Here is a 22,428-nt window from a genome sequence, read left to right as displayed (position 1 = left end):
TTCGCCGCCGCAGGCTGTCCCGGCCGTGCCGTCGCTGTCGGCACCGCGGCTCGTCGCGATCGCTGGGGCAAGAGCACCGGCGGCGCCTGCGCCCGCGCCCGAGACGAACGAATCTGGCGTACGCGCACGCACGGAGCGTGCGCCGAGCGGGTTCGTCTGGTCGCGTGTGCTTTCGCTAGTGGGCCAGTGAATGATGATGGCTGAATGGCCCCGGGGCACGACGGGCTCATCAGGGCCGTCGTGTGATCTGCCTTTGGCCAGACCCAGGAGATGGGTGCTTCTCTTCCGCATCTGGCGACTGACCAGAATGCAAATGCACCGGTACGAATAAACAACACCGAAAACGATCAATCAGATTAACTGTTCCTAAGAAGACAACATCGAAAACAATACTCGCGCAAAACAAGACTTCAACTCCACAAAACACTCCAGGGATAGCCTACACCGTCAACACCAGGATTACACATAAATATTCAATCCACAAAACACAGCTTTCTATATCATAGAGCACGGTGTCATCAGGTTCACGGTGCAACCACGGAACCAGCAAGACCAGCAACCATAAAAAAAATCCTACCGTTTTCTTTCCTACAAGCAGCTTGAACCAAAATTTGTGGAACCAATCAGGCTTACATCACCATGGGCTGATCGACACTAAAGTTCTGTAGCAAACTAAAGGTCCCCGTCCCCACCTTCGCTGGCTTCCCGAGGCAGACACTGGCCGAGGGGCACTCTAGTGAGTCCGCCTCCCCATGCGTGGCCGCATCCACGATGAACTTGGTCGCCGTCTCGAACGTCATCTTGCCGAATGGTGAGGTGCTGAACTGGCCCATCCCCAGCCTGTTCATGGGTCGGAACCCGCCGTCAAAGGTCATGAAGTCGGCAATCATGCTCAGGTGCCTCGGGTCCACATCGATGCCGTAGACGGTAAACACACTTTTCACTTCCTGGATGATGGTGGCCTGTGCAGCCTCCACCCCATATGTCTTCAGCATTGCATGTATATCGTTTGACTTGATCTCATTGATGCTAATGTAGTCCTCAAGGTTGTAGAAAATTTCAAAGTTCACTCCGGACGTTTCCAGATGCTCAGGGATACCTTTCGGTGGCATGACTGAACATTTGCCAATGTTATTGCAGGCCCTCACAAAAACAGTCCTAGCTGTCTTCTGGGCAATCTGAACAGGGTAACAAAAAAACATTAAAAATCGCTATAATTACACTCCCTCTATTCCAGGTAATATTATTGTGCGAACAAGGGGTAATATTGCTGTCTGACAAGGTTCCAAAAAGCTTCTAGGTCAAACATAGATTAAACACGATTGTGCGTTTGTGGATTCATTAATTGGTGCCATGATACATATTAAGTTTTGGATTTCTTGTGGAAAAATAGACAACCATAGAAGATACTCTATTGTGCAATCATTTATTGTTGTGCAACCATCCAAACTGATGCTGCATTTACTGGTTTAATAAAGATAAAAGGAAAAAAGAAAAGAAAAATGAACGAAATTAGGAAGAGATATCGCCACTTGCCCAAAGCTTCCTTACCCCCCTTCGATCCCAACTCCATACACAGCCCTTAGGTCTCACCACTGGCCGCTGCCACAACTCCCCCCCCCCCCCCTCCCCGGCCCGCCTCAACGCTCCACTCTCCTTGCAGGACAACGACAGTCGGCACTGACCACCATATCACATCAGAGAATAGCGAAATCAACAGCCAGTGTCCTCTTCACCCTGGTATGTGGCATCCTTGATTTCACCAGGAACCACCTCCATTGATACAGCTGCCACTCATGGCCGCTTCATCTTCGGAGCCACATTCCCTTCCATAAATATCCTCCCAGCCGTGCTCCCATGCACTCTTTTTTCAGCGCTCCCGCCTGCCCGCCAGCACTCGCACAGGATGGGACTCTTTTACTTGGTGGAATCAAAATGTGGCATTAATACCAGCGTGAATATTTTAGTTTTCAATAGTGACGGAATATATTTTGATAGCGCATATATTTGGTAGTATAGATGTTATATTTATATATAAACTTGGTCAAATTTGGATAAGTTTGACTTAAAACTAATGAGACATGTAAAAAAACATGGAGTAGATGTACATGAGAATTACAGCTTTGGCAGACATTGTATAAGATCACCATTTAACTATAAAGGTAAGCAATCAAATAAGGAGATATCTTGACTTTTTCACAGTAACTAATAACAGAAATAAAATTGAAGTTTTTCATGAGTATGAAGAAGTTACCTGAGATAGTAGAATGTGAGGTTCATCATGAAAGGCGTAGTGAATCTCAAAATCCAAACCTTTGGATTCAACATGGACAGTCCGTTTTAACTTTTTCCCACGCTTGGAAGTTATTTGATCCGCTTTACTCTCATCTGATATACCATCAGTTTGACTTTTTTCTTGAAGTTTAGCTGCCTTTAGCTTATCTTTTGAAGTTGCCCCCTTTTTGGAAGAATATGACACTTCGCCCACTGAAGTCATCTGAGACTTTGAGGTTTTGTGTTCTTCCTCAGCCTCTAGCAAATCATCACCTGACTCAGCAGGATCCTCATCGCTCTGACGTTTAATGTTGGTCTCTTCCTCAGATTCACTATCTATTTCCTCTTCGTTTTCAGTATCATCATCATACTCCATCTCATCTTTCTCTTGTCGTTTCCTCTTTTCTGCATCAGTTCCCAAATCATCTTCATTATCATTTTCATCATCACCATCACTCATACCAGTGTCTTCACCGTCAGCATGTCCACTTTCAGATTCTTCACCACCATCTGATAAAGAGCCCTCTGTATCTTCTACCTTAACAGCACGGATTTTATTAATTTTGCGTAGCAGATCTAGATGCTTATCAATTGCATTTTCCATTGCACCAACAAAATCTGTTCTCAAGGTTGCCTGACACTCATCTACAGTAAGATCCGACAGAGGGTATTGCTCCTGAGGGTAAAGTTTCATTTGTAGCTTGTACAGGGTCGAAACATGCCCATTACTGTTGTAAAAGGGAACTGTGCATACTTCAATTTTCTCCACTATATGAGCCACACAAACTCTTCTAAACTTTGCAGCCACCCGCTCAGCATCTTCCCTAGACATTCACATAAATAACGAATGAAAGCCCATATCTTGAAAATTCAGTGCACATGAAGTTATGAGTACATTTCGATGAAGATTACAATCATGTTTGATAGAATATTAGGAAGACAGGCTTTGATACAGAGTTAAGCAAGTGACAGCAGCAACCAAACTAAGATCACTAATTATCCAGAAAGTAACCACAAATAAAGCTCACCTAGTCTTTCCTTTAAGCAGCGGACCCTTCATAAAAGGCGTACTAATATTAGCTGATGCAGTCATCAGAATTTCTTTTAAACGAGGTATACCAAGGGTTACATTCATCTCACCCCTTCCAGCAAGATGAAAAGTGTTGAGCCTGCAATGAGCAGTAAACAATATTTGAGTTGTTTTATCACCAAATTGAAATGTAACAAAAAATTTGCAGTGCAACAGTACCAAAAAGAGGGGGGGGGGGAATCAGTCAGCACAAAATACTACTCCCTTACAAGTCCACCCGTGAAAGGTCTAGCATAGACTGGAGAAATCAATATATGGGAACGTCAAGAAGTATATAACAAATTTAGAGATCGCCTTACGTCATCTGCGTTGAAGGTTCTCCTATTGACTGAGCAGCAACCACACCAACAGCCTCACCAGGATCTACAAGACTATATATGTATTTGATTTTCAGTAACTTCAGTAGTTCCTCCTCATCGATGTCACAGCTTTTCTTTTCCTTTGATACCTTAAGAAATGTGGCTGCTTCTTTACGCAACTTCTTAGGCAGTTTAGTAATGTAGCAATTCAAGTTTGGTAACAGCTTTTTCTTTTCTACTTTCTGATCAAACAGTATCTGATTGCGGCCACCTATGTTGTCAAGGACAACTCTTTTGTTCTGCAATTTGGATCAAATTAGCACAAAATTAGAAAGACCACCAAATAAACCAAAGATGTACTTCTAATTCAAGGTGGCTTATAGCTGAGTATTGAATGTCTTACATCAGCAAGTTCTTTGAACTTGTTGAGAAAGCTAGTTTTCAGCACATCAACTCCATCTTCTCCATACTGGAACTGTACAATTGATCCATCAACATCCCGTACAGTGTGATCGTATGAGACTTTCAACGATTCCAGACATTTAATAAGACAGCGCTGAAGATATCCACTGCGGGATGTCTTGACTGCTGTGTCAACCAACCTACAAAGAATGCACAAAATTTAAATATTTTTCGTAAGTCTAAAGCATACACGTGGCAGACGCATCCAGAATTTTGCACATTTTCTAATGGTAGGATTATCCTGTACTAATTACTAATGCACATTTTCTAATGGTAGGATTATCCTGTACCAATTACTAATGAGTATGAAACTTATCATCTTTTACAATATGAAAATCATTTTGTCAAAAAGATGTAAATTCCTTTCGTGGGCATCAAAACTCAGAATAAATAAAATATACTCGCCACAACATGCAAGTAGAGGTCATAACAGATGCATATGGCTTGCATCTTTGTTAGGAGCAACCTACTTCAGATCCCAAATCAATCATCACCTCCATATACACCAAAAATAATGTAGTCAGCCAATTCATATCCATACAGTTTATTAAGATGAACGACTGACTTATACCCACGTTAGTTCAAACCTCAGTGGGAGTACGGTGTCTATACAACCTCGAGATGCTACATCTAATGCTTGCTTACACCAATAAGCAAATGCTGTTCAGTTGTAGGAAGAGCTATCAGCTATCAAGCATTGATGATCATCAATAGGTACACAAAGAAAGTAAGCACAGTTTTTGGGCAAATACACATATCCCCAGATCTATGGATATCCATGTGCACACCTTTTTTTTATAAAGAAAGAAAGGCTTCCCTGCTTTTACAGAAAGCATATAAATCCATGTGCAAACTAAAGAATAGCCTGGAATTTAAGAATTCAGGCACAAGCGTCCAAAGTCCAAACAGAATCGAACAGGCTATTGGAAATTTATATGGATCAAAAAAACAAGCAGCATTTTTAAAACATTTTGGCATCTCATGGGTGGGTACCAGTTATGTGGGAACTATGGCTAATGAATGCTATTCTCACCATCCGGTTGCTGCTGCAGCCTATCAGACACAGCGCAACCAGCCGAACAGAGTGAATGTTTGCGCTAGACCTGCAGACCCAAAAGCCAACCAGCCCTTTTCAAGCATTTTGGTACCACTGGTCCTGTGGAAGTTAAAGACGAACGCCTAACAAATCGACAGTGTGGAAAAGGCAGCGCCAGTACCTGCCTGTTTTATGGCTATCACAGGTTCCTCATATGATGCATCTTTGTTTAAGTAACCTAATGCGAGGACAGTACAGATGCAAATGCATGGTTATTATGTATCAGAAAATAGTTGAGAAACAATACCCCTCTCTGCCTGCCATACAGTGAAAGTAATACTCTTGAGGGCGCAAACCAGTTAAAAATCGATCACAGATGAAACCACCAGCTCTTGAAGAAGTATCCCATGGTGGAAAGCATGGCAAAGTCTTCCCAGAAACCATCCGTGGAACACGCTTTCCTTCTAACGCTTGCTGGCCTAACAATGATGATATTTGTGTCATGTTGACCTATCAAGACAAATAAAATGGCTCCATGTTGGCCTCAGTCTGCTTACCAGGTAAATTAATAATGCAGTATAAGTTCTGACTAAAGAAAAACTTACCATGCCACCTTTAGCACCAGTTGCAGTCATAAGAGAGAGACAATTTCTATGAAAAGGCTTTTCTAGACCATGAGGCAATAATTCTTTATTGGCTGTAGTTGTTATCTCGTTCAGTTTATTACTCATCATTCTGTCCAATGTAACAGTGGCAAATTCACCATTACTTCTTACAACTTTCTCCACCTTCATTTCCAATGCCAGGTCTGTTTCAAAGTTAGCAAATAAACAATAAACATGAAGCTAAGGGGGCAAAAAGAAAGGTAAATACAATAAATCAACGATTTTATTGCATGCAAATGCCTCGCTTATCATTCCACAAACCTTCAAGATCCACTTTAGTTTTTTGTGTAAATTCCATGTGGACATTTGTACCGCTCTCTTCACTTTCAGCGAGAATTTTTCTTCTCGTTTCATTGGATTGTTGGGATAGTAGCAGGTCATCTATCCCACAAGTAAACCCATGCAGCTGAAAAATTTACAATGTCTTACTTCATCAATCACAATATTACAAACCAATATTGAAAGAAAAAAAATCTGTGGTAGGCTCAAAGCAAAAAAGAAAATTAAGTGTACAACCACAAAACTTCTTAGAAAAAGTATAATACAAACTGGACATTATACTTTTCAAAAAAAATGGACATTAAAGTAGTCATCTTATCTTATGTGGAAGTGCTGATCAACACAAATGCACTCAAACTCAAAACAAGATATGCATCACAAGATCATCCTCAACAGTGGGACCGAGAGATATCATACTACAAGCTCCAATGGAGATCTGGTGCCAACAAATTTCAGTAGACCTGATAACAGTAGCATCTGATCTGATGATACTATTATGATTAAAATATATTGTGGTTACATCTTAAATATCATATACGGAATTACTCAGTAAGGTCTGTACCAGTAGACCATTTACTTAGCTCATACCTACTACACCAGTGCAGCAGCTGATACTACATGATATGCCAAAAAAAGGATGCAAGGACTAAGCAAAATCAGCAAACTGTGTTACTAAAACAACTACAAACTCCATCCGCAAATACAAGCACTCTAGTGTTTGAAATTTGTCCACGAAAATAAGCATTCCTGGGATCTATGTTACACGGATACAGATCCGGGTATCGGATACGATACATATCGGATACGCGGATACGCCATTTCTCGAAAAACACTAATACGGGGATACGGCTAGGACATTTTTAAAATTAATAATTAGAAGGCATTTGTCCAGCATTTGATGGATTTGCATCACTAATTCATATATTTATATGTTCATTTGTGAGAAAATAGAAGTTCTAGGGACTAGAATGTGAGAATATAGAAGTTTCAGGGGCTAGAATGCGTTATAAATTCGTATATTCATATGATCTATAATTATTGAAAAGATAAAGGGGCAAAACAAAAATAGACCAAACCTAATCTGTTCCACCCTCCACCCACAAACTGCTGCCAGGCGTCTCTCTCCCTCTCGACCTTCTCTCATACCCTCCCGGCCTCCCCAATCTCTTCGTTCTTCTTCTCTCCCCCAAATCCCATCGGCCATGGGCTCCCCGTCACCGTCGCCTGGCGTGTCACCTACCTCCTCCCCTGCGCGCTGCTCGTCACCACGGGGCTCGCTGTCCTCGCCTTCCCCTACAACCTCCCGCAGGGCGCCGGCGTCGGCAGCGGGGCCAGGACCAGGAAGAGCTTCTGGGAGGTGGTCCGGGGGGACATCGGCGAGTCCATGGCGACGAGGCCTGAGGAGGCAGCCACGCCTCCACCGACTGCCGCGCGACCCCTCCGCGCTCGTCGAGATCCCGGTGCGCCCTCTGCGGAGGCCGCCTCGGCACCCCGGCGACTGTCGTTGCCCTGCCCGGCGCTCCCTCCTAGGCGGGGCTGAGGCGCTGGGCCGTATCCAATCCGGCCCAACCGCGTCCGGTACGCATATCTGGACCAATACGTATCCAGTTTTTTGGGATACGGCCAGAAACATATCCAACACGTATCTATGGCGTATCTGTATCCGATACGTACCGGATACGGATACGCCACCTCCCTGGCGTATCCGTGCAACATAGCCTGGGATTTTCTTTCCATGTCATGCGCGTCAACAACTTTCCCTCTCAGCTCGCACGCCATGCACACTCAATAAAGCAGGCGATGCATGCTGTTAAGCCAAGCACCTGCAGCAGCTATTCCTTCCTTTTAAATAAGATATTAATATTTACTTCCAATCTTAATCTGTCCTAAAAATACCAGGAATGCCTATATTTGTGGATGGAGAACGTAGTATGCACTGATTGGGAAACACAAAATAAGTCAATTAAAGCTTTTGTGTAAGATAAGCAAAATTCTCATATGTACAGAGTCCACATATGCATCACTGCAAAAGTGACTTATGTGTTGCCATATGACTGCGCTCCAATTGGTTCAACGAGTGTAGTTTAAAATAATCAACAAGTTTGATGGTGATTCTGTCCAGTTAAAAGCAGTCTGAACCCGGAACCACACATCCAACCTATTTTCTTTTCCTTCCATAGTGGCCCACATGGCCCATCTAGAAGTTTAATGTTGTGATACTAGATAAACATATTTTGCACCGCACACACCAAATTCCACATTCCCAAAGGCAATTGAGATCTGTTTCTAATGTCCGCTGCAGGGTGGTCTTTTTATTTTAAATCAAAATAAAGATAAATCAGCATCTCTAATTATGACCTATGGCCAAAAATACAGAGCACACTAAGCCTGGGCACATAAATTCAGTAAATGCCTTAGTTGCGCAGAAGCATTCAATAAAGAAAAGAGGTTCTAGCATACTACTAGTAAATTTCCACAATATAAATGTTTTAGTTCAGTTAGACATTAGGCATTAGTAGAGTACACTTAGAACTACTAAAGATGTAACTGGTGAATCACCGATAATAATTAAAAAATGGTAGCCTTAATTCTAAATTTACCTGCAAGAAAAGCGTAAACAAGCGGCTGAATGTTGAGAGCAGTATTCCAGCTGTATCTGCACCATAGAATTCATGAACTGTATGTACTATGCCGTACTTCCCGAACTGGGCCTTATCTATCATTCCCTTTATGAGCTCATTACCACGAACATATAAAACCAGTTCGGAAATATCTTTTTTTCTTTCTTCTTCTTTTTCCTTTTCTCCCTCTCCTACTTTTCTCTTTTTTTCTGTTTCTTCTTTAGGAGGGATTAGAAATTCTTCTGTTATTTTTCCCTTCTGCTCCACAGTGAATGGACGACGGCCTTTTGTTATATGATTCAAGATGGTTGTTATAACCTGTAAACAAAAAAGTTACATAGATGGATCTTAAGCAATTCCCAAGATTGAGTTACAACATCAGTAGCAGCAGAGAATTGTTATCAGAACTCAGAAATACTTAACCTGTTTTCCTGTCCATAATGGCTTGGGCCTCAAAATAGCAGGAAGGACAAGTTCTAGTGCACCATCATCCTTAATAGCAGACACTTTTACACCAGGTTGACGAGGGCCACAATTTGAGGGCACACAAGACCCATAGACAAGCTGACTATATTCTTCACGGCTTAGAAAGGTGTCCTGTTTTGTCAGTAGTACAGCACCAACAATGTGGTCCTACAAAATGCAAAACAAAACAAGTTTAGTAACTATTCGTTAGTTACTGAAAAAGCAAAGAAAACATGGTTATAAGGTTTAGCATGGAGAACTAGTTCGCTAAAGAGGAAGGATGCATTTGACATTAAACTGCTGGATAAGCAAATTAAATGTGTATTCGATTATGATAGTACACAAAAGAATCAAGATATCACGATTTTTTCTGCATACTATACCTGTATGAGACCTCTGACAGCATCCCCACTCCTAGGACCAATGTATTGCTTGTTTGCATCAACAATATTCATAGCCTCAGAACGAGATATTTCATCTTGTGGGAAGTGCACATTCATCTCATCTCCATCAAAATCAGCATTGTACGTGCTAAAAAGAGACAGCAGGCAATTAAACATGATATAGGCAAAAGGACATTGCAGCGTGGAATAAATAAAATCAAATACCTGCAATTGGCATAGTGCATTCGTATTGTCTTTTCTCCAGGCAACACACGAACAAAATGAGCCATCATGCTGGGCTTGTGAAGCGTAGGCTTTGGATCACATGCAGGAAAAATGAGATTAGGGAAATAGGTGATCCATGAACTTGAAGATCTACATCATGGCAGATTGATAAATTGAATAATAGCTCTATAGCCCACAACACCACTGTATTGTACAGAATCATAATCAGTATGGTTAGGAGTAGAATGGTGACTGATTGCAAAACCAATACTTCAGTCGCTTCCAAATGTGTGCTTTCAAACATTTGGGAGAGCAGGCAAGAACCTGCCTGAGCTCAGATATGTTAACATTGAATTCATGTTTGATCTAATATAATTATTTAAGTATCAACTCATGGAATCACAACCTCTATCATGTATCACGTGTTACCTCTGCACCCTAACTTAGATTTGTCCTTTTATCTAGGCACATAGAACAAAGAATTGTGCACCCCTTTTTAGAAGATTCTGCCCTCAACAATCATCCATCGATTTCTATACCACTTCTAAGAATGAGCAAATATGGGTATCTGCATACCTGAGCTGCGTATTAAAAACAAAACAACAAGTAACCGCAAACAAACACCACTTTGCTGAAATGGTGTCTCAATGGGACTGGAGGAAGATTTTTTTTTTTTTAGACATTGCTGCTGGAGAATATAGAACTGCAAGAATATCATACCTGCCTATTGACAAGTACAATGTCACCATCTTGAAGATGACGATATACAACCTTGCTTTCAAATTTGCAATTTGGATCTTTCCCTAGCTGAGAAATTGATCCTCTGGATGCAGGTAGCTTCCTAGAAATGGCACTGCGTTTGTCAGGCGCTGCCTGTAACTTGTACATGTTATCATTGTCCCTGTAATGTGTTGCACCTGGGTGAATATCAGCACCATTCCTTACAGCTTCTTGTAGTTTTTTTGCATTCCAGGGTGTTACTTTCTGTGGAGAAAAAGATAACAATGTCAAAAAAATATGAAAAGTCCCCTTAAGTAACGATTTAGATAACAAGTTCCTGGAAAGAGCAGCTAAACTTTAGTTATTACTAGAAGAGTATTTAAAAGAAAAAAAAGAAGATTATTCTAGTATGTAAGATGGGGGCAGCGCTAGGGCAGCGGAAGCCGGAGGCCTAGGGTTTGAACCTAGACTCGTGAAACCATGTAAGATAATAGAATTGGTGTACAATGTGGATGTATTGCATGAGCCCATATAGGAGTACATGGCTTGGATGGCAAGTAGCCTCTCCTAGAGATAAGGAAGGTTATCCTGGGATTACAATGAATCCTAAACTAACCATATCCGGAGTTGCCTAATATACTATAGCATAATAGAAAACAGTTTCTGCATTTGTTTTGTTATAGCTGTAGCATCTTGAAGAAAAACGGAAGTCTAGGAATTCAGTGTGATCCTAACAAAAAAAGAAATCACTACAAAAGCTACCAAAAGTGCAATAAAGATAGCAAGTCCACAAGTCTATCTGTACAAATACACCTGGTTGAAGAAATCTTACACTTACATGACTTGCATTGGGGAACCAACTGGTCTCAAGAGGCATTTGTATCTGGATCCAGTATAATTATATCTCAACCCTCAATGTTCCCTACAAGTCATACATATCCCACCCTTTAATGTCCTACCACAACCCAGATGACCCATCGGCACACTGCTGGGGACCATTGCAGAGCAGTACGGCTTCGCACTATGCTGCAGTGCACAGAAGGATACAGTTTGTATGCTACTGTAGTAAAGAAGCATCTAAGCCCCTAGTTGGTCAATTGATGATCAATTTCATTGAGAATATGAAGGAATGGTCCCAGCAAAATGAAAGGATTGCCAGAAAACTAGTAATAAATCCTGGTTCTTGGAAATTCCTCAAGTCAAAGGTAAACTGAAGAGTACAGTCCACCACCTCTCCTCAAACTTGTAGTGTTGTGTCAGTTTGAGGACTGGTGGTGGACTTTACTCTAAATTGAAAGGTCATGCTGAAACATGAGAATCAAAGGAAAAAAAAATTAACATATGGTACTCTTCGACAGCGGAAGCATTCATGACGCCAGTGATGTGTTATAGGGACATCTCATGATGTTGCTTCTAGAGTACCGACGTCATAACATCATACCTATCCAAGAGTTTGGATCACAGTCTAGGATGCTACAATTTTCGTTGAAAATTTCAGCAGTAATAGGCCCTGTTTGGCACAGCTTAAATTATTTTTAAGCCAGCTTTTCTACTGCTGCCCACAGCCCCACACAAACCCTTTCTTATTGAAGCTGCTAGATTAAAGCTCATGGCATTTGGCACACCTAGCTTTTCTATTGCTTCACTTGTGGGACTCACCTCCTGTTCTCAGCCCCTGTTTTAAAAAACGTTTTAAAACTATGTTTAATCTTGATTAAACTCTAAACTTTGGCCTAGCGTTGCGTTTAATCACAGTGTCGTTTAATCACAAAAGACGTTTAATCTACGTTTAATCACAAAAAACTCTAAACCATAGGCTAGCGTTCACCTAGCGTCTAGCGTTTTTTAAAACCTCAGCCCATAGCAAGCGGATGCTGGGAAGGGCCGCTGCGCCAAAAGAAGAAGGGCTCGTCGTCACGAGGAAGGGATGCTGCACTAGAGGAGCAAGGGCTAACCGCCCATCCCCGCAATCCCTGGACCATCTCATGCATCTTGTCATCAACAAATCCGTCACTCTCCATGGAGGGTTCCGATGAGGCTGCTCCTCGCTAGCCCAAGGTGGAGGCTCCGATGCACTCAAGGAAGACCCTCGTCATCCCTCAATTAGGGATGGCAATTTTACCCGCGGATGTGGGTACCCGTGGGTACCCAATCTGATGGGTGAGGGTATGGATACCCGTTGGATACCCGAAATACAATAATTGTAACCTAGCGAACTCATTCATTCTCAAATTTTATGCCTCATTTTCTTGTGATTGTATGAACTATATAAATTAATAATGAGATTGTGTAACAGATATGAAAGCCACATATTTTGCTTATAGTTTGTAGTGAAGTGTATGCATCATTATTGCATTTTTTAGATGAAATACTTAGCTAGAATTGTGCATTTACTCACATACAACTACAAAAAGATGATGAAGATAAGAAAAAGAATGGTGCAGGATGAACCGTTTATTAGTTTTCTATTTTATTAATGCTTTGCATTCACTTGTATGGGCGATAAATTCAAAATATGCTAGTCTATAGGACCAAATGACATGTTATTTATGCTATCATTAGTAGACCCGATGGGTACCCGAAACCCGACCCATACCCGGTGGGTACAGGTACGGGTATAAAATTCTACCCGCTAGACTTTGCGGGTACGGGTATGCCTTACAGTTTCGGGTATCGTCGCGGGCGGGTATTTACTCTACCCACACCATACCCGACCCGTTGCCATCCCTACCCTCAATGGACCTGTCGCTCATCGTCCCCATCCCACCGCCGTCGAATTAATGGAAGGAGAATCCTCCGCTGTGCGCTTACTCTCACCGGATCTAGGGTCAGGGAGGGAATCAGGCTCAGGTCAGCTGCTGCTCGCCACCGTGCTTTGGCACCTGTCAGCAGCGCGGTAGGGGAAGACGCAGGTGAGGAGCAGCATGGGAGAGACACAGTGAGGAACAGCCCAGAAGAAGAGAAGCACGAGTGCTGTGGAAAAATCTGGGTAAGGATGTTTCTCCACTTCGCTAGTTAAAAAGGAGAAGCGCTTCTCGTAGCAGCAGTAAATAAGCTAGGCATTTGGGAATTGTCGTAGCTTTAAAAAAGCATAAGCTGTAGATAAGCCATGGCAAACAGAGCCTAAGAGACTGATTGGCCAGTACTTTCAATTTGCTTGAATGTCTCAGACTCAGACTAGAATGCATTTCACTTAAGGGTTTGAAACCATATATCTGGTTTATTTGCATCCATAGAGAAAGATCATGCACTTTGACACAGTTGAACCCTTTGCCAGCTAGTGCCAAACAGCTGGAGACACTACCTGGATGATAAAGTCTGAACAAATCAGATGTTCAAGACCAGTCGGGGCTAACTTTTTGAAGTTCTGTCCAGAATAGCCAGAGCATTCCAGTCTGTCAGGTACTTCCTGAGTGGGGTAATCGTAAGAGCCAATACCGGTGTTTACCAGGTGCATAAAAGTTATGAAGGTTTGGACTGGCTAATTACGTGTGTAACTGTAACTGCTACTTCCTGATGAGCACTTAATGCACGGAACCAGGTAGGCCATTGCACTAAAGAATAGGTTGTCTAAGTCACAACTGGGCGGACCTCCTGAGTCTGGATATCAGCACATCGAAGTGCACAGCATTCATTCTTGCTCATTAGGCTAAAAACTACTTTCGGCTCTGCAAAAAATTGTTAGACAAAAATTTGAAACACCAGATAAGAATAATTAGGTTTCTTGCTAGCTGGGTTTACCTCCTAGATTACATATGGGTTCAAGGAAAGTTGTTAAAAAAGGGGTTGTAAAGGTCAAAGAGAGTTGTAGTAAAAAGGGGGGGAGGGCGGGGACAGGTGTCAAGACAAGTCAGAGCACAAACATAAACAAAGCAGTTCCAAATTGAATAATGTACAATAATTGACAACTATGCATGGAGCATACCTCAGGATACGTCAACCGTGTTGCAAAAACAGGAGGAATGCCAATTTCATTAACAGCCAAGTACGGATCTGGAGATATAACAGATCGGCATGCATAATTAACCCTCTTCCCCATCATCTTCTGTCGAAGAACCCCTTCTTTCTTTTCCAACAATTGACGTATACCATGAGCATTCTTCTCGCTTTTTACTGTTGTCAACATAAACATTTAGCCATCAAACTTTTTATAGTGGGTGTAGATAAAACGAGTCATCAACTCAAGATATTTAGCTTTAGAGCATAGAGTAGAGCAAAGATAATGAGTAGAGGTAAAGATAATACCAAACCCAACACGTCCCAAGGATGACAGCATCTTAAATGAACGCACAAACTTATTTTCAAGCAGCTCTCAAATACCCTGAAGCTGAGGACTAAGGTGGTCCCTTGGCAAATAACATCAATAACCGTCGACTACCACCCACAATTAAAAAGAAAAGGCCTAGGACTGAAGCAATTCTTCCATAATCCATACTGTCACAAACAGTCATGCAAGGCCCAGTAACAAGAAAAAATAGCATATATTATGAGCCCCCTCGGGGCAGCACAAGTGACACTGTTTCAACCGGTGTTTATTTTGTAAGTTGACTGTACTAGCTTGAACAATTTAATTTCCAAATTACAATAGTGTACAGCACGAATGCACAACACCACCTAGTATTATGTGCTGACTCTTGATTGGAGTAGTCACCAAGGTTTAGAAAGAGAAATACACAGAGTTTACTTGTTCTTTAGTGCTTACCAAGTACTAAAGAATAAGGCACCAGTCCAAATCATTAAGGAAAGAATACAAACTTACCGAGGCCTTTGCTACTATCATATAACACATTTACACTCCGTTGTAGATCCATCCATCTTCTAAGAACATCCATATGATCAGAACCAGCACTGTTATTCTGGAGCAAAAGATTGGCTTCTTGCACTTTACTTAGCAGAACATTTTGTGGATGTTCCATAATCTACAACAGCACCTAAAACTGTCAGTTCAGAACAAAATTCAGTTGGTCAAATAACTGAGATACTTACTCCAAGACTAGAGCTAGTTGACGGACGGAATCTATTTGGTGCAACAAGTAGACTATTCAAGAAAAACATCTCATAGCCCCTTCTTTTTTCTGATACACTTAACGTATTCTGCTGGAAGTCACAAAGTAACATGCAGAACTTGGCTTCATTTTTCCACAAGTTCTTGAGAATAAATTCAACCTGATGCAGTTAACAAGAAAACGCTTAGGATCTGCTTCCAAAGCTTGCATTTCCCTTTTAAGCTTGAGAAACAACAAAACATACCTCTGTAGGCAATAGATGCTTCTTTCCTGATGATGCCACCATTTCTTTAATGGTGTCATCAGAAAGGCGTCTAGCTTCATTGATTGATCCTTTGGATTGAGGCGAAGTTAGTTCTTCATCAAGACCAGAAACCCCAGTTTCCCCTGAATTGTGAGCACTGCCATCTCCCTTAAGTTTAAAGTCGGCAACTGCATTTGCTCTTACAGCAGAAGCACTTGTGTCCTACAAATCAGAAGATGCAATCACCAGTAATGAAGAATCAGCAAATGCAATCCCATTAAGAAATTCAAATTAAACTTCAACACCCAGTTTAAAACCAACCATACCCAACACAAAACAGATATTGCTAGTAAAGTCCTCTCTCCATGGACATTGTTGAGAAGTTTCACGGAATTTCATGTCAGTACTTGCCACTGAAAATATAAACTATGCACAATATGCCAGTGTGTGGTTGCCATGTGGGGCCTAGTCTACATGCCAGTGAGGCATCCGTTGTGTATGGACAGCATAGAAGTTATAGGATGTCATCTAATGTTTGTGAGGAAGTGTTATGGTTTATGGTGGGCCGCGTCTACCAGCGACGCAACAAGAGAAGCCGGGGCTGAGGCTCAGCAGCGAGCTACGTGTGCGACACGCCGGCCCGAGTAGTCACCGCGCCCAGGATGGGTGCCGTCCCTTAAACATAGGGTCCCAAGTGGAGATGTTAGTCAGTTCAGAGTTTGTTGCTAGTCAGGTCAGAATTATTAGGATTTGGCTATAAAGCCCGAACACTTGATTAATGAGAAGCTAGCTGGAGATTGATGTAATCTCTTCCGCTCCCATGCTCGCTCGCACGTCGTAGACGCCGACGACCAGCACGGAGTCCCGGCCTCCCACCTCCCACAAGTACTTCCTACGCGGTACCATCCATCCTAACAGAAAGGCTTACACAAATACTTATGATGAGAAATCTACTAAATTTATATCCATGTGGTCCATCTAACCGCAGCTATAAGAATACCGATTTCCATGTGAAATACATAGCAAGGACAAAACTAAACAGATGTTAGACACACATGGAGACATGATGCAAAGAGAAAAAACTACGAATGCTAATGGAAAAGCGTACAGTGTAATTTGTAACTTTAAGTCTATCAAAAAGTATCTGTATGAGTTAATGTTAGGATATGAACAAATGAGAGCAAATATAAGCAATTCTGATTAGATGTACATGAACTTCTAACACTTGTCTCTTAAAATTACTAACACGTGCAGGAACACAAGTCGGGTGGACCAGTATGTGTATACTAATGTTCAATTGTGAAGTGTGACACGAGGAGGGGGAGTGTCCATTGATAACCTAATACACCACTATATGATTACAATTTCTATTATGCAAATAGCATTAGCATTAGCAGCTATTACCTTTTTAGAGAACCGACATGGCATTAGCCAAGGAATTCGGACAGAGTGCTTGTGCGCTGCCAGTGAGTGAGGAGTGCAGCAGCTTGTGCTATGGGTGACGAGACAAGGCTGAGTTGATAAGGCTTGGCGCTAGGCGTTGGGCGGAGGGCATGATCTCACAACCAAGCTGTGTGCATTCGTGCGCTCCTCACGGTCATGTGTCTCCCTGACCTGGTTGTTTGAAATTGTTCACAGAAGGAGGGCACAGGCTTAGGCTAATGGTTAAAAGAAACTGAGGCCGTGTAGTTATGGATGCACTCTTAGATCCTCAGTGATTTTGCTGAGTCAGATAGGAGAGCCCGGTTTGGCCTCCACTAGGCTCCGCCCCTCCTCATGTTCTAAAACTCTGATTAAGTTTTTAATTATATAGGTTCTAAAACTAACACATGAGAGATTAAGCAGGAGTGCTACGAGAGGAATAGACGATGATACACGTTGAAGGTTTTTTTTCCCCTTAGTGACAATTTAGAGATTAAGTTGTGTAATTGCTAAAGATACATAGAGCATTGGCATTTACAGTAGATAGAAGGTGGTTTAAAAAAGACTGAAATGGTTGTCTAAGTCTCATAAACGTGCCAGGTAACTGATCCTTATCTGCCCCCAATTTAATCAGAAACATGGAAATTAAGCAAATAGCAAAAACAATATCTAGTTTCTGAATATGTTTACAGAAATTTGAACTAACAACTAAGCACTAAAAAAACTGCTGAAATCATATATACCTTGACCAGCCAGCCATATATAGGACTTGTGATTGATGGGTTCTTATAGTCGCATTTTGCGCACTTCTTCTGTCTCTTTTTCATTATCTTGGAAAAAATAGACAAAATCTCTTTCAGTTGGATTGATGTCCAGGTTTTCTTGTCTTTCTCAGGAGATGATTTATCACCTGAAGTGGCCTCAGTACTGTCTTCATCATTCTCTGAAAGAGATGCTTCTTTACCTGAGTCTTCCAAATTTTTAGCGCGAGCAACATCACCCTTTACTAACAGTTCAAGTTCATTTGCATATCTGTCAACCTAATAATGTGAAATCACCATAAGATCATGTAGTGGCATGCAAAACCTTAGTACTTAAAGAGCAAAACAAGGACTCACCTGTTCATTGTTCAAACGGAACTTGTGACAATGGAAGCATGTGGCATGGAGAAGGTTTCTCAGACTCATAAACAGCAAAGGGTTGAACAATGGTTTTGCCAACTCAATATGACCGAAGTGACCAGGGCAACGACCAGAATGCTGACCACAACTCTTGCAGCTGGCCATTAAATTTGGACATAATGAGAATCTAGAAGTGTATTTTAACCCCCACAAAAAAATTCAAGGCCCACAAGGTTTGCTTTAAATGTTCCCTTGGGTCAACCTAAATCAGTAAATGATATCCAAACTGAATTAAATTACCAAAACGTGCAATAATGTCACTTCTATTGTTTACCCAGATCTATACACAACCATATTCCATAACATAGAGTATGTTTCCTTCACCAGGCATCAACTGACCCCTATAAAAAAGAACAAGACACAAAATCTAAATATAATTAATGGAATTGGTTTGCGCTTGGCCAACAAAAAGTTTGTCTAACCAATTTGTGGCTGTTCCCTTCACCAGCGGAAGTGGAGCTCACATCTGGCGGTGTTTGTCTTAACAACATCTAAGCATATCATAATCTTGCAAGCTAAATAAGGTGTTACTCAGTTTCTAAGATACACAGGCAATGCCATATGATTTGCCTTCCAAAAAATATAGAAATTGGTATCAAAACACAAGAAAATACACTGTTTCACTTCCTGGTAAATTGATCCCTAGGACTCGACACTGTAATTAAGATGCAAGTCTGAGAGCAAGGTTTCAGAAGTTGGATAGGGAACTCACGTATCATTATCATTGATGGGTCCCATTGCAGGATCAAGTAATCCACCTGGCACAGGATGGTTTTTGGCATCAAGGCGCTCTGACTTGGTGATCTTTTTAACACTGATCCTCTTAATTTCATCATCACTATAGAAGCTGAAGTGGATCGAATCCACTTCCTCAGATGTTGCCTGCTCAAGAAGTAAATAATATTACAGCATAGAATGAATTATAAGGTAAGCATATGGCGCACAAATACAAGACACCATAGTGTGACTAAAGAAACCGAAACAAGTGATTTGCTGCCTAGGAAAAGACAGAAAAAGAATAAAAGATAGAAAAAACTCTTCCGAAAATTGTTCAGTTTTCAATATCCAGTAATTGTTTGGAATGATGCAATACCTGTTGTTTTAGTTATAGTGACATAAACAATTAAAAAAATCTTACAGCATGTAAAGAAAAAAAAAAGGTCCACGACATTCAGTGAACAGGAAACTGAAAGATAAAAGAACAAACCTGCGCAAACCTTTCAAATAGCAGCTAAAACCAATATGGTACTAGGTCAAGAAGCTTAACAACAAGATAAATGTAAACAACTTAAATTTAATATCAATTGCAAAAGTAACAGGTCATACTCAAGTGATAAGATGAGACCTTTGTTTTTCAATATATTTGCTACTGTTTAAGCGAACTGTAATGTAAATGTAACATAGGTAACAAAGGTAACACATCGTATCCAGTAAAAAATATATGGGGCTATCTCCATAACAGTTGATTGAAATTTGATTTATACATTAGTTACTTTTTCTAAGCATCCAATCTAAAATCCAATGTTTCAGATAGCGGGCCTCTTCATCGTACCCGCCGGCGCCATCCCCACCTCCAGAGCGCCTCCTCTCCTCCCCGACCTACCCGGACTCATCTTCCCAAGCTCTCCCACATGGCTCCACTAACCATTCGATGCCCAAGTTTCTGATGCCTCCACCACCTCTACCACCCACCAGCCAGCTTCTGCCAGCCCATGAGCCAGCACATGCTTCCTCCACAGCCATCAGGACAGAGTAAACCTCCAAACCCTAACCCAAAATCCCCATCCCAATCTCAATTTTCTATTTTAAAATTTTGATGACTTCTGATAAGCAAGATTTCAATCACCACCTGTGAGTAAAGATTCAAAACTATGCATCACATTAGATTTACGTCACGTGACATGAATTAACCGCCTAGCAATGAAGAGGTTTTTATATCGCCGAGCACGTCGATTTGGAAAAGTTTTCAAACCACTTACTCCTCACTAAATCATGAATGGAAAGCTTCCTCAGCTGAACTTATCCTAGAGCAATTAACAAGAACACACTGGGAGACCAATTTGGAGGTTATCAAAGCGCAAGGCCCACCGCGACAACATGCTATTCCACTGCTGTGCTGAAACTAAAATCGTTCCCCGAGCACAAAAGTGAGCCTCAGAAGATGACAAGGACTTGCGAGTCCTGCTGATGCTTGAAAATCGTAGCCGCGGCGAGCTTAATCACTGTAGTACTATGAAGAAACCAGTGCAGGAGTGGGAGGGCCAGACACCAACCTCGATACCCCGCAAGTCGGCCATGCCAGACCCCGCGCGTGCGCCCTTCCTCCTCGCCGGATTCCCGAGGGCACGAGCAGGCCGAACCTACAGGGACGGCAGCCGGAGCGTCTGTCGGATGCGGCACCGCGGCGAACCGAGGGACGCGATGGCGACGGCGCAGGAGGCTGTCTGTCGACCCGGGAGACCGACGGCGTGGCGCGGCGGCAGCGGCGCTTTCGAGTCGGAGGCAGCGGCGGCGGCGCGTTGAGAGGGGTAGTGGCGGCGGAGGCGGCGGGCTTGCGCAGGGGCCCGCTGGAGGGACGTGGGCGGGCGAGAGGGAGAGGGGGCCGGCCGGAGAGTGGAGGGCGGCGCCGCCGTCGAGAGAGGGAGACACAGGGTTTAGGGTTGAGGTAGTGGCCCGGGGGTCGGGGGTTTCGTACCGTCAAATTATTTGTGTTTTTGCATGTGGCAGTGCGTGTAAATAGTTGTCTGTTCGAGGCCCTATTTGGTTTCTCCTAGCATTCCTAGCACACGTATTCAAAAAAATCTCGTATGCATGGAATACTAAACGAAGTTTATTTGAAAAATATTTTCACAGATAAGTGTAACTTTTCACGACAAATCTAATAACGATAATTAATCGATGATTGGCTACAGTGATACTACAGTAATCATCCTCGAATCATGCGGTCAAAGACCTCATTAAATTCGTCTCGTGAAGTAGCGCAAGATTGTGAAGTTAGTTTTGTAAAATATCATTATTTAGTATCTCTAATTATTAATCAAAATATGTGCTACTTGTACTAAGAAGCAAACCAAACAGGACCCAAGTGGCTTTTGGCTGTTCCCCTCCACGGCTGATGGACTGACTGATCGCTGAGGAACACGGTCGGTTTAAGAGCGAAGGAGAGAGCGGGCGTCTCGCGGTCGCTTGCTCGCCGCTGAGCATTAAATCTAGCGGGCTCCGCCACCATCACAGCACTCGTTCTCGCCGGCAAGCGGGCACAGCTATTAGTCTTGCTTTAAGTGTAGTACGTGCCGTGTCCACGCTTCCACAGGGCACAAGTCGGTTGGTGTACAAATGGTTTGATCATGGCAGGGCAAAATCCGCGCAAAGTGGGGTGCAATGCTATCACAGAGGGCTTTGTTTATCTTCTTCCTCGAGTCAGGGGAGGGGGAGCGGCCTCCGACGAGCTAGGAGTAAGGATGGCAACGGGATAGGTTCGGATCGGATATTCGCAGGTTTCGGATCTAGCGGATTCAGGCTCGAGGATGATTTATCACCCACGGTTTTCGGGTTCGGGGCCTCAAAACCTATCGGTTTCGGTTTCGGATTTGGTTTTTCACCCGTCGATACCCATAAAACCCAATGGATTACTGTGTCGAATAGAAACTTATTTTATAGTATACTTAATAATAATTTTGTTTATTTAAACTATTAAATTTATTCAAAGTTGACTTAGAAAATTATTTACTATTTATTATCTCTTGTTTATATATGTGAATGCTATATATATCATGTATATGTTTATAGGAAGTATTTATTGCTCCTACTATATTACCATATAAAATGATTTTTGGGTTGGGTTTCAGGTATCCGCAGGTTCGTTTTTTGGATGTATTTTTACCCGAATAGGTGTTCGGGGTGGGTTCGGGTTTTGATTTTGGGTGCCCAGGCACTCCACCCGACTCGAACCCTACCATCCTTAGCTAGAGGAGGGGGGAGGGGGTGGAGTGGGCATCGCCGGCGACCGAGGTGTGGATCAGGCGGCATAGCTTTAAGGTTTGGGGTTGCCGAGAT

At 42.3% G+C, this 22,428-nt stretch overlaps 1 protein-coding gene across 1 annotated transcript; it reads right to left on the bottom strand.

Annotated features, from left to right (window-relative positions):
- Positions 1 to 382: 382 nt before the first annotated feature.
- On the bottom strand, positions 383 to 21,054 carry LOC120703911 (DNA-directed RNA polymerase I subunit 1). The gene is made up of 21 exons (XM_039988114.1): positions 20,646 to 21,054; positions 19,085 to 19,254; positions 18,310 to 18,469; positions 17,935 to 18,231; positions 15,770 to 15,991; positions 15,506 to 15,685; positions 15,279 to 15,438; positions 14,445 to 14,632; positions 10,520 to 10,783; positions 9,800 to 9,888; positions 9,575 to 9,722; positions 9,150 to 9,359; positions 8,706 to 9,044; positions 6,088 to 6,232; positions 5,767 to 5,969; positions 5,469 to 5,671; positions 4,067 to 4,265; positions 3,664 to 3,962; positions 3,303 to 3,443; positions 2,255 to 3,098; positions 383 to 1,178 (listed from the first exon to the last, which is right to left on the bottom strand). Exons 1-21 carry the CDS (start codon positions 20,667 to 20,669, stop codon positions 630 to 632), a joined length of 5,034 nt encoding a protein of 1,677 aa, XP_039844048.1. The 5' UTR covers positions 20,670 to 21,054; the 3' UTR covers positions 383 to 629.
- Positions 21,055 to 22,428: the final 1,374 nt, after the last annotated feature.

This window comes from Panicum virgatum, chromosome 4K (genome assembly GCF_016808335.1).
Source record: "Panicum virgatum strain AP13 chromosome 4K, P.virgatum_v5, whole genome shotgun sequence".
NCBI classification, from domain to species: domain Eukaryota; kingdom Viridiplantae; phylum Streptophyta; class Magnoliopsida; order Poales; family Poaceae; genus Panicum; species Panicum virgatum.
The sequence above is the reverse complement of the archived record's forward strand: the minus strand, read 5'-3'. Positions and strand labels throughout refer to the sequence as shown.

Excerpts from the sequence above, each read along its gene's own strand:
- LOC120703911 (XM_039988114.1), bottom strand. The coding sequence starts at position 20,669 with ATGGCCGACTTGCGGGGTATCGAG. Across the intron at positions 5,970-6,087 it reads AACTAAAGTGGATCTTGAAG|ACCTGGCATTGGAAATGAAG; the intron begins GTTTGTGGAATG and ends ACTTTGAAACAG. Across the intron at positions 1,179-2,254 it reads CTCACATTCTACTATCTCAG|ATTGCCCAGAAGACAGCTAG; the intron begins GTAACTTCTTCA and ends TACCCTGTTCAG.